Raw genomic sequence first — 16,963 nt, forward strand, 5'->3', positions numbered from 1 at the left:
TATCATCTTCCTAAAACAAAGGCAACAGAACTATAGAGATAAACATCCTGTCCCAAATGGCATGTAAATGTTCTTTGCTCTTCATCCCGCGCAATTGCTGTTTTTGTAACTAACTGGAAGATGTGTTGTGGCTGATCATGTTACTGCGTTCCCATATTATAATGTTAGGTCTTGAAAGCCTGGGCAACCTGGTCACAAATGTGCTTTGGTTGTTTACGGAACACAAAACAGAAACGTGATAGGTACTTGGGTAGACACTGACTCCTCCCACACATCTGTGAGAAACGCAGGGCCTAAGGTGATGAGAAGAAGCTGTCTGATACCCAGGAACTTGCTCTTGCTTTCCCAAAGATTTGCTGACAGAAACAGTATCGTTGCCCTTGCCGCCTCTCCATTCACTAAAACAGGACACTGGGCTTTGTTTTTCCAATAGTTTTCTGGAATTTTTCTTAAACAATTATATTTTTAACTTAATATGGAGTAAAGATAAGGTGTTAATAAAATTTATGGGAGCAGATGAAGTCAAGAATTCGAGTGTCATTGACGTGTCTGTGAGAGCACCTGCCTCTGAAGCCACGGAGAGTTTAAGCCAGAGTCTTAACTTACCAGGTTTATAATGTAAACCAAACTTGATTCCCATTAAAAATGTACACAGAACATGATGCTGTACACTATAGAGTTACTCAGAACACTACAGGAAAGACATGCAATCTGTTAATAATTTCATTGTTATCGAAGAAACCTTGCATTTCCAGCGACTCTGTAATTACATCTCCTGAGAAGTAACTAGTCATACACAGGTCAGCTGATAGAGAGGGTAGCTTTACTTTACTTGTCTCGGTAAAAGATTAGACCTGCCTGAGCGTTGGAATGGCAATGTGCTGCCTGTGTTTTGATTATAATTCCAGCAACCCAAGTCTTTCACTGCCTGGCACATGACTCTTCCCAGGCCCTCTGGGGATTTCCTCCTATTGGCAGCATTTGGTTATCTTTGGAAAGACTCCATGGTTCCACTGTACCAGCACCACTCACAAAGAACACCCTTGAGCCTTCTTTGAAAATCCATACCAGCAGCCATTACTTTAAGGGAAGGCTTAGTCTGATAAACCTTAGGTGTTGAGACTACATTCAGGAAGTTTAATGCTTTCACTGCCATCTACTGTTCAAGAGAGGAACTACAAACTCCAAATCACTCTTGCCTCCCTTTCTCCCTCTCCCTCTCCCACCCTCCCTGTCTCTCTCCCTCCCTGCTTTGGGTTCTCAAGCTCTTTTGGTCTCTCAGGCTCTCCATATGTTTAGTTTAAAAGTTGCACAGTGTATTTTAGCACTTTTCCCCAAGAATGGGAAACTTTAGAAATGAAGAAAATTCAATTTCATAAATATAAACTCCTTTAAAATATGATTTGAAGTGATTTGTTACATAAATACTGGTTTCTACCAGAGACCAGCCATTATCATGCTATGGTTAAACAGATGAAGGAAATCCATCCATAGACAGACTGATAGTTAACGGGGAAAGAACATTTGTTTGTTTGCTCTCTGTTTTTTATTAATTTTACATATCAACCACAGTTCACCCTTCCTTCCCTTCTCCCCCTCTCCACCTTCCCCCTCAACACACTCCTCGGAAGGTTAAGTCCTTTAACATATCTTGGCACATTCAGTTGAGGCAGGACCAAGCCCCCTTCCCAACCTGCATCAAGGCTTAGAGAAACATTCCCCACTGGGAATGGGCTTCATAATACCAGCTCATGAACCAGGGATAGATCCTGGTCCCACTGACTGGGGTTCCACAACAGACCTGGCTACAAAACTGTCACCTACATACAGAGGGCCTGGTTCTGGTCTCATTCAGGCTCCCCAGCTGTCAGTCCAGAGTCCATGAACTCCCACAAGTCCGGGTCAACTGTTTCATGGTCTTGATTTAAATGAACTTTTGACATAATTGTGTACACTCCTCCTCAGTGTCCTTTTGAAGCTCAAAGAACATCTTAAGAGTTAGTCACTACCTTTTTGCATATCAATAAATTTACCCTACTTTTGCCAAGTTAAAATCCATCATTTTCTCTCAACCTGCAAAGTACAACTTTCACTTACCGTGATTTATAACCTCACGTGCCTAGAAGATATCAGTTCACCAAGACTGTCCTAAGTGCCGTTCTGCCATATGTTGAGAGAACCCATTATAAAATCAATATAAAACATCCATTAGTACCTACACTGATCTCATAAGAAAAGCTTCCAAATGCTGTGTGTTCTCAAGCTCATGGTGATAGGGCTGAGTTTCAAACTTCATTTTTGTCTAATTCTTGAGCTCACTATTGTGAGCAGATACCATCAGCTCTCTTCTTTGAACCAAGAATCTTTGTTCATTCCTTTTTTTTTTTTTTTTTGATTTTTCGAGACAGGGTTTCTCTGTGGCTTTGGAGCCTGTCCTGGAACTAGCTCTTGTAGACCAGGCTGGTCTCGAACTCACAGAGATCCACCTGCCTCTGCCTCCCGAGTGCTGGGATTAAAGGCGTGCGCCACCACCGCCCGGCCGCATTCCTTTTTTTAAATAATTTTATACAGCTTTATTGACATATAATTTACAAATACCAATGTTTGGTATATTTACAAGATTATAAATATGTGAAATAATATCACTTCCTATTAGAAATTTGTTATCAATCAAAACAGGAAAAATAAAAACCCATGTGCTTTGACTTTCCCTTCATTTATTTATTAAAGATTTCTGCCTCCTTCCCGCCACCGCCTCACATTTCCCTCCCTCTCCCCCCACCAAGTCCCCCTCCCTCATCAGCCCAAAGAGCAATCAGGGTTCCCTGTTCTGTGGGAAGTCCAAGGACCACCCACCTCCATCCAGGTCTAGTAAGGTGAGCATCCAAACTGCCTAGGCTCCCACAAAGCCAGTACGTGCAGTAGGATCAAAAACCCATTACCATTGTTCTTGAGTTCTCAGTAGTCCTCATTGTCCGCTATGTTCAGCGAGTCCGGTTTTATCCCATGCTTTTTCAGACCCAGGCCAACTGGAACAGACTGGATCTTTGTTCATTCTTAAGAAAATATTTGTCTCTTCCCAAGCCTGTGGGACGAGAACAGTGTAGCACCAGCACAGTTTGGCACCTTTGCTGTGCTGGCCTTCAGAAACAACAGGTTTGAACACCACATTTGACATTTAGATGCATCCGTCAACACAGTGAATTAAGATTCTTAATATTTTCATTAACAGTGAGTTTGGACTTTATTCTCTGATACCTAAAAGATATTAGGGTCCCTGAAACTTCTGCAACAGAGTAAGCAAGAATACCATTAAAGAAATCAGGTTGAATGAAGCTCCTGCAAATGGATTTTGGTCAGCCAATGTGGACCTTTGTTGATGTCTGTAAGTCATTAAGGAAGCAGCATTGAGACTTGGGCGATTGAAATATAACATGCCATTTCCCTTTATATGTCTCTAATAGAGCATGAAATTTATAACGGTTTGCTCTTTCATGTTTGTCCATTAACCCACTCTAATAAAAACCCTCTCTAATAAAAAAGAAAATGTCATTAGAATTACAGCTAATTTTAATTTTAATATTTCAGAAAATTTTAACATCAGCATGTTAAGTGATATGAAAAATTTAAACCTATTACCCTCTTCTGTTTTGATATTCTGTAGCAGAATATGCTGTTGGAGGTTGTTGGTTGGTTTCCCCGCCACCCTGACTCGAAATAATCACACAGAAACTGTATTATTTAAAACATTGCTTGGCCAATAGCTTAAGCATATGTCTAGCTAATTCTTATATTTTAAACTAACGCATCTCCATTAATCTGTGCATCACCATGAGGTCGTGGCCAATGGCACAGTTTCGGCATTTGTCTCCCCCTGTGGCAGCTACATAGTGTCTCACTGACTCCATCTTCTTTCTCCCAGAATTCAGTTTAGTTTTCCTGTCTAGTTCTATTCTACTAAGCCACTGGCCAAAACAGCTTTATTCATTAACCAATAAAAGTAACATATAAACATAAGAACTTCCCATACCAAGAATATACTCTATTTTCTAAGAATTTTTTTCCCTAAAATCGAGGAGATGAAACGAAAGTGGCTTTTCATTTACTTATATTTTAAATTTCATAACAGAAAAATGAAATTTTTAATTACCTGGCAATATATATTCAATTCTGACTCAACTCATCATATGTGTTTGAGTTTTTTGTCTCAACTGGCAGATTTGCCTTAGACACTATTTTAAAGATGATTAAAGATTGTATTTGTTCAATAGATAACGTATCTTGTTTGGTACATATTTATTTAGAATTTAAGATAAACTGTCTTTTAAGTGAAAGCATGTTTGGCATCCATTAAAAGAGGTGTAAATGCCTAGGGTGTTATCCTTAAAGTGGCTGACATAAGAAAAATTGTTCATGCTACATTCTATTGTGCCTCCCTGTAAGAAGCTACATCACCTTGAGCCTCACCATGCAGGGAAGAGAGAGATTTATATTCACTTTGTAAAATATAAGGGATCTCGGGCCTACTAATCATAAAAAAAAGTGGAATGAATGTTTCCACCAAGATATGTATGTGATTCTCTTTTTCTTACATATAACAGCCCTTATAATTCTCTACAGATCACAAGTCTCCCACTGTGTGGCCATATCAGTATTCTTAGGAATTTAGGTTTTTATCAGGTCTCTCAGACTCCTGACAATTACCATACAGGGCTAGGGAGATGGTTCAGCAGTTAAGAGCACTGCATACGCTTTCAAAGATCCTGAGTTCAATTCTCAGCAACCACATCATGGCTCACAACCTTCTGTAATGAGATCTGGTGCCCTCTTGAGGATTAGCCTTGGTTAGTTGTCCTCATCCACTTAGACCATAAAACCTAATATGGACAAGTTCAACAGAACGGCCATGTACGGGCTGCCCATGCCTGTTTCAGCATTGCCAGGGCATAAATTCCATTTTTTATTTCATTTCAGTAGAGTGACTGTATTACTCACCCCTTCCCAGAACACTGCAACAAGCAGGTTCAGGACACCGGCAGTCATTCAAGACTGCACAGGTCTCTCTTGTACCATTGGAGGAAAATTCCTTTGAAAACTAGGAAGAGATATATCTTCTTTTATGATAGATTTTTACATTTTGATGATTTTTTTCCAGTTGTTAATAGTCACAAAAATGATGATAGCAATTTCAGGTTTGTCCCCCCTTTAGGTCCATAGCCATAACACTCAGGCCTATCACCTGCTCAGCGATCTACAAAAATATCTCTTAATGTGAAGAAAATGCGTACTTAGAAAGTAACTCAGCATCAGGACCTAAGTTTGACCCCCAAAACCCATCCAAAATAAAAGCTGGTGTCGTGGTCTTCACCAATAATCCCAGAACTTGGAGGTAGAGAGAGGATAACCTCTAAGGCTTCCTGGACACCCAGCATGACCTAATGAATGACCTTCAGAGCAGTTAGCAACAATAAATAAATAAATAAATAAATAAATAAATAAATAAATAATAAATAAATAAAGAGTGGAAAGTACCTGAGGTACAAGTGAGGTTATCTTTTGGCTTCCACATTCATACACATATGTGCACATTCACTACATACTCCTGTATACTCATGTGCACATGGATGGATGGATGGATGGATGGATGGATGGATGGATGGATGGATGTGCAGACAGATAGATGAACACACATGCACACATGCACACACAATCCTACTTTGTTAACAATAATAAAAATGTAACAATCAAGCAAAGTGTTTCAAGGGGTGAAGTTGTTATATTTACAAACCAAAGATGTCATTATGCTTGCAAAGTTTTTCTAGACTAGATTGTTCAGTTCTTTCAGCAATTTTGTGTATGATGCTAGGTTTGTTACACACATTTAAAAATCTCAAACGGAGAATGGTGAAATCAGAGACTCATGGGTTTAGGACCAGTCTACTAGCCAATTACATGTCAATAGGATTAGTTGAAACTCAATAATTAAAAAAAATTATTAAAATTTATTAATAAGTGTGTGCACATGCATTCATGTGTGAAAATCAGATTTAGTTCATAGCTTCAGGTCATCTTAATATTTTTGCCTTGACAGGTTACAAAACTTTTAAATGTCTTTGGAATATGTCACAGGTTCCCACTATTATTAAGCTGCCAATTTATCTCAAATGACTTACATAATTATATCTTATACAGAAATACAAGTCTGTAGTAAACACAATTTGATGCACTGGGGGCCAAGATAGCAGAGCTGGCTAGGGAACCAGGACACATCTCTGTTAGGACATGCTCCGTGAAAGGAACATCAAAGCAGAAGGAAGATGGGTGCCCACATTTGACTGTTTTCCTTCTTTGATGCTAGATGAAAGTGAGATCTTTTATTATCTATTTATTCATTTTGGATAAAATGTACTTATCTCTTAAGATGGAGCAGGTAGTCATTGGTCTTCTTGAAAACAAGGACCACCACTCCACAACAGAACAGCTGCCTCCTCTTAGAGCTTCTCCTATGTCAGGGATCAGGGATACAGTCAAGAGCAGAAATCCATTTCCCCTTATAAGAAGAAGATGAGAAATGACTGTTGGATTTTTGTTTGTTTGTTTGAAACATAAAAATTAAAAAGAACTAACAAGTTCTTTAATTCACTGAGAACTTAACTGAAGGGGGAAAATGGGTTACTATTGACCTGGAAACTTCTTGTGGTTATGACCTGTAACCTCCTTCCTTTTCTTCCTCTTGTGAAGTCCCTGCTCTTTTCTTTGTATACTTTTGAAATACCTATATCACTCTTGTTCTTCTCCTCCTCATACCTGCTCTTCACTGACATTTCACAAACAACATCTGCTTCTCTTGTAGAGCATCATTGGTAGACTTTTCAAAGGAAAAGCTCGTTTTTCTTGGTAACGAAAAGACTAGTTGTCCTCTACTCACTATTAACCTCTTGACCAAATGAACGTTCTTGAAGCAGGACAGCATTATGTTATGTTTCTTCTCAGGCATGGTTTATTGTTTTTTGGAGCTTCCAAAGCCCAAATGAGCCCCCAAAACCTAAAACTCAATTTGGAAAGAAAACTTGGGTATATATTGCTTAAGCCTGAGAGAATCTTTTGGTTTTGGCTATTAGAATTTTGAACAATTTTATTTTGATATCATAAGCCTAGAAAATCTCTATGAGGGTAAGTTACAACTGAAATTATCTAGGTTTTTCAGGGTGTATGATTCACTTTTCCTAGAAATCTCAGAAATATAAGCATTTGTGGCATCTGTCTTCTCTCATAAACACCACAACAAACTCCAAGTGCACTGGAGTTGTAGGCCATCAATTGGAGTCAAAATGAGGGATAAAACTCACACCATTAACAAAGCATGAGTGTTGCTTCATATGTGTGTATATGTTGGTGTGTGTAAGAGAGGAATAGTGTGTGTGTGTGTGTGTGTGTGTGTGTGCGTGTGTGTGTGTGCCTGTATACTTGCAGACATAATGATTTATGGGAATAATCTCAGTCTAAATCTGCAGGTAGAGTCATAACCCACATGATGTAAACTTGTATCAAACATTTGCCTGTTGGATGACCCGACTCCAGAGTTGGCCCATAGGCTGTCTTGCAAGCAGTATAAATTGCTATGAGCAATGGGTAGCAGATGGTTTACATGTATAAGTGGGCTAAACACCCCTAGCATAATCTGGATTGACTTCCAGGGGCAAAGCAAGGCTTCCCTGTTCACAATGAATTCTGGCATTTGTTTGGATGGTACTGATATGTGCTCTGCAAATTAGAGAGATCAATGGTTATATTGAGAAGATAGTAATTAAGTCAAGGCTGGATCTTAGGAATGGAAATTAATCCTAGGTTACATTAGACAGTATAAAAGTACAGACAGTTGCATTTTATCAGATAATATCATCAATATAATCTTGAAAGGAACCTTGAAGTAAACAAATAATATGCAAGATCTTATCATAAGAAAAATATATTGAAATTTCTCATCAGATATCCTAAGCCAGTAATGGAAAATAGAGATTCACTGATTTCTTGTAGAGACCTTATTGACCAGGAATCTGATGGAGGCTTTATCTGTGATTTCATGTGATAAAAACAGATATTACCATAGTAGTTCCACAAGGATTTCTGCTTCCTGGCAAATTAGGTTAGAATGTAAGTGACAGTGACATTTTATCTGTGTTCTCATATAATATATACTCACTCAAATGCCCTCAATTCAAATCACACACATATAGCTAAAGTTTTCTGATAAGAGTACTAGAGGGTCATAGCCCCTTGAGTGAGAATTATCACATTAATGTGGGATAGATGTAGACCTCGGATCCAGATCTTACAACATAGTCTGTGTTATTGGTTTTAGAAGATGTGCTGACCTTACATTGATGAGTCTGAGTATCTTCTGTGATAGAAAAATATATAATAATTTTAAATATCTACTTTATGGTCCATTCCAACTAGAAATGCTCAAAAGTTGTAAGCACTGAATACATACTAAGTAAATTTGGAAGATGGGAATGGAAGCAAGATCAAAGGATTTGCAAACAGTGAGACTTGATTTGATGGAAAGTTTATGCATGGGAAGAATGTGAGGGGAAGTAGAGGCAGTTCATGCTGCATCCATGACAGAGAAAGAATTGTCTATGTTCTAGAAAGCAGGGAATAAAGGACTATAGTGTAGATATTACTAAATGGTATCAGATTGCAGAGGATTTCTGAAGTAATTTTTATTTTTGTGACATTAATATGGGATTATTGCAAATATTTAAATAGGGAGGTAAGCTAACAACAATCTAGGAAATTCGGTCTGGCATGAATTCCAAGGTTGTTTTGAGCATATATACTATGGGAGCCAGTAAGAAGATCTCAGAGGTAATAATAAGACAAACAAGAGATTTTGAAAAGTAAAAATTGAAGTTCTAACCAGACTATTCATGTACATAAAGTGGAGTGGGAACAAGGAGCTGAAAATGTCCACAATTTTTCCAGGAGAATGGAAACAGTAATCTTGCTACGCATTGGGAAACCAGGGCTGGAGGGGAACAGGAGGTGAGTGTAAGACTTGAGGGAACTGGGATTTTCTTTCAGAAGCATGAGAATGACCTGCTGTGCAGAGGCACTGAGCCCCAGGACCAAACAAGAGCATGTGGAGAGAACAGACCTTCAGATCTTGTATATGACTGAAGGCGAAAACACCAGAAGGCAAGAAATGCTGCCCTGTGCAGAATAGAAGGACAAAGAGAGAGCAATCAGGACAGGATGGAGAAAGAGGAGGGTGTGTAGGCAGTAGACGGAAAGAAGAGAGAGTAATGTAGTCAGTTTTACTAAACATAGAAGGGAAATAGAGGTAGGGTTCACTGCACACCTATATGCAAGCATGAGTGTATGCAGTACATGTATGGGCATCTGTGAGTTCAAGGATAATAAAAGCCCGTGTCCACCAGGGACACACATTACAGGTGTGATGGTTATTCCTAATTTTCAACATAATGAGATCTGGATTCACCTGGAGACAATCTCTGGGCATATCGGTGGGTAATTCTCTTCCCTGGGATAATTGAGTTGGGAAGATTCATTTGCCGTGGGTAGGACTTGTGCCTGGGATGGCGTACTGGGCTGTCCATGAAGGAGAAAGTGAGTTGAATGCAGGTATTCATCACACTCTACTTCTTGACTCTGAACACCATGTGGTGAACTGCCTTAAGCCTTCTAGACAGTGGCTTCTCCTCCATCTCCGTTTAACTGAGAGCAGAGTAAATTCTATTCCCTCGTAAATTGCTCTCATCTGAGTATTCTATCACAGCAACAGAAACTAAGGTACCAGCATTTTCTATAAACTTTACAAGTAATTGCTGTCCTATATTGTTTTTCTTCCTTGTTAGCTCTACTCTACAGGATCTATATCCTAAGAAATAGCATATTTCACTTATTACTATTTGCGTGGGATGTATAGTAATATAGTAAATGAAAGAAGTGCATCCTAGAAAAATGGAATTTCTGCCTCGCTTCTATAGCTCCCGAGTCCTTCACACACTAGACTGTGCCATCTATTAATACAGCATCCCCAGGTCTTCTCTTTCCCAGGTTCCCAGGAGAAGGCATAAATCCAATGAATGGCAGTGTGCTGTGTCTCCTTTCTAATTCCTTTCCAAACTACCACCAAATGAGTATAGATGCAGCATTTGCCTCCTGTGAAAAAGAATGAAATTCCGGCCGGGCGGTGGTGGCGCACGCCTTTAATCCCAGAACTCGGGAGGCAGAGGCAGGCGGATCTCTGTGAGTTCGAGACCAGCCTGGTCTACAGAGCTAGTTCCAGGACAGGCTCCAAAGCCACAGAGAAACCCTGTCTCAAAAAACCAAAAAAAAAAAAATGAAATTCCTCGGAGTATGGATACTCGATGTCTACACCACACATCCTTCGCACCATTTGGGGGCTGTGCATATAGTAGGCATTCGGGAGACTCATCACAGCTGCTGTCACGAATCAAATGCCTGATTGCTGTGTAGGGTCTGCATTTCTCGAAAGAGAATAGAAACCCTTTCAGGGCAAGAGAAAGATTGTGGTCACTGTGCTCAGTCTGGTTCATTTTACATGGTAGTTATACAATGATTACCCAAATGATTGCAAATGATTCAGACAATAATTATAAAACTCAAAATGAATGGAGGGCCTATAAGATTTCCTAGTGAGAGAGAAAATTGCTGGCAAACGTAGAAACTGATAACTGATTCCTATAAGGTGTCTTCTCTGTCTTCCACTCATGTACATGCCATGTCATGTGTATGTTCCAAACATGTATGCGTGCACACGAGTGCACGTGTGAGCACACACACTAAAATCTATCAGTCAGCCTGTAGAAAGAAAATGGAGAGAAGTTGAAAACAATGTTATATTAAAAGCGTGTTAAACATAGTCATAGAAATAAGAAAGAATGGAAAGGAGGGAGGAAGAGGTGGAGGGGAAAAGAAAAGGGGATCAGAGGAGGGAGGAAGAATCGAAAGAAGGGAGGGAGGAAGAGAGAGAAATAAAAAAGGAGAGGGTAGGTAAGACATTTTGGGGTCATGGATTCCTAGGAACCAAAACTAAAGATGAACTAAAAAAGAGTCACCTGTTTTACCCCTGAATGGGGTGGTTTCCTTCCATGGAAACTAATTGTAGTTAATTGTGCAGGGAAACAAGGCCCGTGCTTGAAGGGATTCTGTCTCTCCTCCGCAGGAACTCGGCTTTGGATAAAGCGCCTTTGAGAACAAGTAGTTATGAAAATCTTTATCCCTGGCATAATTATTAAACAATATCAGGAACATTTTGTTTATGCCCACATGCAGCAAACCAAGAGTGGAGGAAGAGCTCCAACCCACCACCTCAAATGTTTCTCAGCTAATGTTTTGTCTCCTCCTTGTTCACAGAACCTAAAGTAAGCTGCAAGCTAGGCCGGTCGGCATCTACATCAGGAGTTCCTCCTCCTTCAGTGACTCCTCTCAGACAAGCCAGTGACCTACAACAGAGCCAGGTACCATCATCGTTAGCCAATCGTGATTGACTTCCTGTGATGCAACATACCAAATGCCTCCCACCTGTCTGTCCTGTGTTGCTGTAGACAACGTTTGAGTTTGCTTTGATTTCTCTCTGTGTGGATGGGGAGGGGAGGGGCCCGGCATCTGTGTTTTCATCTCCCAAGAGAATGTCTTTCTTCTTTGTGATTGGTGAAACTTTCTTTGCTGTTTGTTACCAAATCGTTTTTGTCTCTGATTTCCATCATTCTGAATTATAAATGTAGTTAATGTGCACTCTATGTATGGGCATAGTGGCTACTTTAAAAAAAAAATTCGTTCTCTTTTCCATGTTCTGTGTACTTTTATACTGTCTTTGAAAATTTATCAATATTTGATAAATTTATCTACTTTTTGTGTAAATTTATTTTAAATGTTTTGTCCACAATATTTGCACAGATGTTGTCAATGAATCTGTACATATATTTTAGCTCTTATCCTACTATACTGTGATATTTGTGGTAATTTACTCAGATTTTTATTTAGCTTCAAGCATGACTGTAAGACCATGTCAATATCGATGTTCTTATAAATATTCATATATCTATTGACTCCTTTGGATTGAATGTGGCAGCTAGTCTTTCTTCATTCTTAGGCCCTAGAAACAAATTAGCTAACTGAATAACTTAGATATTTACCAACAGCTGTAGATTAATAGGACAACTTTTTAAAGAAATGGCATTTCTTTAACCAACGATATCAGAAACTTTCTCAGAAAAGGGAATGTAAGTGTCTATGCATGGCAAATGAGATCTTCATTATCACTTGGAGAAAAGAGATAAGAAATAAAGGCATAAGCTAAAATACCATTTATTCCTTTACAGAATAATATGTCGTTTTGATGTTCCTTTGGGTGAATGGCCGTGAATGTGAGTTCGGAACAAGGACAATCACTACACATAAATATCATTTTGTAACTCAGTCAATAGGAAACCAATCCCTTAACTTAATTGGTGAGGTTTAGTTATTTTTGCCATGAGGTATTGTGGGTATTAAGCAGGACAGTGCCATTTTGGAGTAGATGTTCTGCTTCCCAGCTCTTGTATTTGCATTCGTGGTACTCTGACGAAACGGGACATTATAAACCTAATGATGAGACCCTCTAGGACGCTACCCAGCGCTGATCAGCACATTGCACATTCATCAAATATGTTAAATGTCAGGATCTTTTAAAGTCATACCTAAGCATAATCATTGCTTTTTATAATGAGAAACATTATGCTTCTTAGTATTTTTGTCTGACTAAAGTATGCACAGTGCTTACTTTATGAATACATGAATATCTCCAAACACTTATCTCTCTCAGGTGCATCTCAAGTATCATTTGGGGTTCCTTGTGTCTTAATTTAAACCACTAAAGGCCTTTGTAAGTGGAGTAAGTAAATGGAGCCATCTTAACTACTTTAAGGTTTACAGGATATGTGGGGCATGGTCACTTGCCTCTGAGTCACAGTGTGAGGGAAGGACCTCTTCTCTACTGTCTCTCCAACTTTATAAAACTATTGATGACTGTGATATGCAGATCAGTCCCTTCCAACACACAGCCAGGAAACTCTGTAGCCCAATTGTCTGGTGATGTGTGGCTTATGGTTATTTGTCTGGTTGTGAGCTTATGCTTAAATAATATGGAAACAGAAGAATGAGCCAAAGAGAATAAGTTTCTCAGCAGCCAAAGCTGACTTCCTACCAAACACAGAGCTCCTTCACAGCAGAGATTCCTATGGGCCATGCAGGAGACTTGGCCTACAGTATCTGTCATTCATGTTAGTGTACCTTGAGGTCAGTCCAGTATGTATTTCTAAATATAAAAAAACCTAAATAGGGGACATGGAAAACAGTCACAAACATTACACAAAGTCACCTAGTGTTGGGGAAAAGTTTATCTGTACTAACTTCAAATTGAAAAAGAAATTTTATTAGCAAAGATCATCTTGCAAAAATAATGCTTATTTCCATGAAATTTATTGAATGTGGGAATGTCTAGCACTGGGAAATATGGAATAAATTAATGTTAGTCATAGGACTACTGGTGAATAAACCAAGCTGTAACCGTGCATTATGAGGATGGTGTATTAGCATAATGCAAGTAGGAAAATCCCTATTATCTTATATGTGATCTCAACAGTTCTGTCTGATGATTTAGAAAAAAAAATGTGAGGCTTTGGTTTTCTGTAGAGCTCTCTATAGTATTTAATTAATGTCAGAATTAAATAAAGGAAATATTGCCTTTAAATGGCATTGGATCTTGAAATGTTGGAATTATTTAATTTCTACATCCTTGCAAGGAATTCAGATGACGGGGATTCTGATTACATTTTATGAACCACTGTGTCATTGAATGCTTACAATTTAGATATTGCATGGTCACTAAATTTGAATGCTTTAAGTAAAAGATAGTTAGAGGCTACTTTTTGAGTCCAGCACTCATAAGCAGCATCTTAGGAAATCCATTACTGAACTGAATAAAACAAACAAACTCATGCTGGTCCCAACAGTCTGCTGTCTATCACTTCTGGGTATGAAACACTGTACCATGATTTAGAACTTTATCTAAGAAGACTTAAACCCATCAGGTGGCAATTAAATCCGAGGATGCTGGGAGTGTCTGCTAGCTGGCACTATAGTACTCCAGAACTGAATGTGTCCTCTATACATTTACGGTCAGAAGTCAAATCTGTCAATACAAGTTACCAGGAAAAAATACAAAGGAACTGGAGTATTCTTTACTGTGTGAAAGGCCCAAAAGGTACAGGAGGATCTGGGGTGGAGTTTGCACAGTCACAACCCTGTGCTATTCACTGTCATCTCTGCTTCTGGCACACAGGACTCTCACAGGCATGCGCAAAGCATCCCTGTACTGTGTACTATCAGATGGGTGCCCTTACTATCCTACACAGCAACTGAGCGCTAGTGTGAGGTGGTGAACACAACCCCTCCAGAGGCTTTTGTTTGTATGTTTGGTTTTGTTTGCTTATGGGATCCTAGAGCCTATGCTAGATCTGAAACACTCAAGTGTGTCACACTTTTTTCTGAGCCTGTTTTCTTATCTAAAAAGTACTGGAAGTACTGGAAGTATTAGTTGAGAATCAAAGTGATTTCATATATGTGTGTGTATGTATGTATATGTATAAATATATGCAGTTATATGTGTATATACACATACATATGCACAAACACACATATATGCCTAGGTAGATAATAACTGCTAGAAAATTATTAGTTCTTTGTCTTCTTCCCTTATATCATTTTACCCTCCCACTAATTCAGTTTTCCTACTTGCTGGAAAATTCTAAAAGGAGCCCTACTAACCAGTGGTATTACAAACATGATGGATGCAGAGTGATTGCTTGCTTTATCCCAGTATTACCAGCCTTATATAGAACTGGGAGAGATTATACACTCCAAATTTGCTAGACAATAGTACTTTTTCTTGTCTTGTACTTAAGTGTGCTTTGGATACAAAGTATGTGTAAATTAACCACGAGTGTAATTTCAGTTCACCTGCCATCTAATATTATTTATTGTCCTATTTGAATTAAATGGTAACCGAACGCAGTGGAAATACTACAACTATATAGGTAGGGGAAATGGTGCAGAAATATGGGACATATTTTTGCTAAGGTCAGAATTTGCCTTGAAATTTATCACTTTGTGATTTGAAATACCTTGTTCTGTTCAAAAACATCATGCATTGTAGAAGACACATTTAACAACTGAAATGAATGGGACTTCAACACACCTGCCTGCAAGGCTTGGAGCAAGTTAACAAATTAAGTGGATACATGGCTCCCCCTAGCAACTAAAGTGTATATTACAACCTGCACTTCAAAGCAGGTTTATATTAGGAATTTACTGCCTAATTTTCAAATACACCTTTTGGGCAGGGGAAAAATAATGTCCCTCGAGTGCTATGTATCTTTATGAATAAATAAAGCTGATTTCATCAGGATTTATGACATCTCCCATTCATTCTAATCATCTGAGTCTCAACAAAATAGATATCCTTCTCCCACAGATGGAAATTAAAGTGCAGTTTAAAAAAAAAAAAACTTAACAAATGGATGACTATTTTTTCTGATTTTTTTCTGACACTAATAGCTTTGAAACGAGTAGCCTAAGAGGTTTTCAAAAAAAATAAATAAATAAAAAAGCTCTTTCTATCTTGTGGGTAAGTTTGCCTCTGACTTAGGGGACCAGTGTAGCATGAGGAAATGTTTGTACATTGATGCTAGCTCACAGTTGTACTATGCTTTATTTCACTGTTTTCAACCTTCCTAATGCTGTGACCCCTTAATACAGATCCTCATGGTACGGTGACCCCCAAACATAAAATTATTTCATTGCTGCTTAATAACTGTAATTTTGTCACTGTTATGGATCGTAAGGTAAATATCTGACGTGAGACCCCCAAAAGGGGTCATGACCCACAGGTTGAGAACCACTGATTTTGCTTTATTTGAATAAAAATATACTGTCATACACTGAATGTCTTTCTGAAGAAACACAGAGACCTCTAGTGATCCCCCTTTATTCTGTGCTACAAATGAATATGGACCGTCAGGTTGAAGCAGAAATCCAAATGAAGCAATATTTGTGTTCTTCCTGCAATGGCCACCGTTCTCAGAATTCTATATTAACATATCCTGTTGACTGGGTTTCTGTCCTGCCTGGTTCCTGTAGTCGTTAAGTCCCAAAGAAACCACACAGAGATCTACATTAGTTATAAACTGATTGGCCCATTACCTCAGGTTTCTTATTAACTCTTATAACTTATATTAGCCCATTATTCTTGTCTATGTTAGCCACGTGGCTCGGTACCTTATTTAGTGAGGCAGTCACATCTTGCTTCTTCTGTGGCTGGGTCAGGACTGTGGACCAAGCTTTCTTCTTCCCAGAATTCTCCTGTTGTTGTCAGCCTGCCTCTATTTCCTGCCTAGTTGTTCCACCTATATTTCCTGTCTGGCTAATGGCCAATCAGCATTTATTTAAAATATAATTGAAAGGATACAGACCATTGTCCCACAACAATGCCCATATCATAAAAGCAGACATAGTATTTCTATTAGTAGGGTAGCTAAAGCTAGAGGGTCTCTGTTAGCTCAACTTCTGAGACTAGTCTATGCTGCCAAGGTGCAAGTCCAGGCAATTCTATTCAATTTAGCCCGGCCTCCCACACAGCTGCCTTCTTTACACTTCCTTTCTCAGTTGTTCTTCATACTCTTCTTTGCTCATCTCCTTTTTCTTGGTCTTGCCCTTAGAATTCATCACTTTTAAGTAAAGATTGCTTAGGAGAGAATGAATTCACCAAGACTTTAACCAAGTAGGGTCCTGCCTATGACTTAGAATCCTCAACCGTGAAATGAGGTTGTCAGTGTAACTCTATCTTTGGGTCCTTATTCTTGTGTTACCCTTG

At 38.9% G+C, this 16,963-nt stretch overlaps 1 protein-coding gene across 2 annotated transcripts in view; it reads left to right on the top strand.

The window, feature by feature from the left end:
* Positions 1–16,963, top strand: part of Nyap2 (neuronal tyrosine-phosphorylated phosphoinositide-3-kinase adaptor 2) — a 241,210-nt gene that overhangs the window by 192,878 nt on the left and 31,369 nt on the right. For both annotated transcript variants that reach the window (XM_075951508.1, XM_075951509.1), the window contains exon 7: positions 11,407–11,510. In XM_075951508.1, the coding sequence (XP_075807623.1) occupies positions 11,407–11,510 (104 nt within the window). The remainder of the gene's footprint in view (positions 1–11,406; positions 11,511–16,963) is intronic.

Source organism: Microtus pennsylvanicus, chromosome 17 (assembly GCF_037038515.1).
Source record: "Microtus pennsylvanicus isolate mMicPen1 chromosome 17, mMicPen1.hap1, whole genome shotgun sequence".
In the NCBI taxonomy this organism is placed as follows: Eukaryota; Metazoa; Chordata; class Mammalia; order Rodentia; family Cricetidae; genus Microtus; species Microtus pennsylvanicus.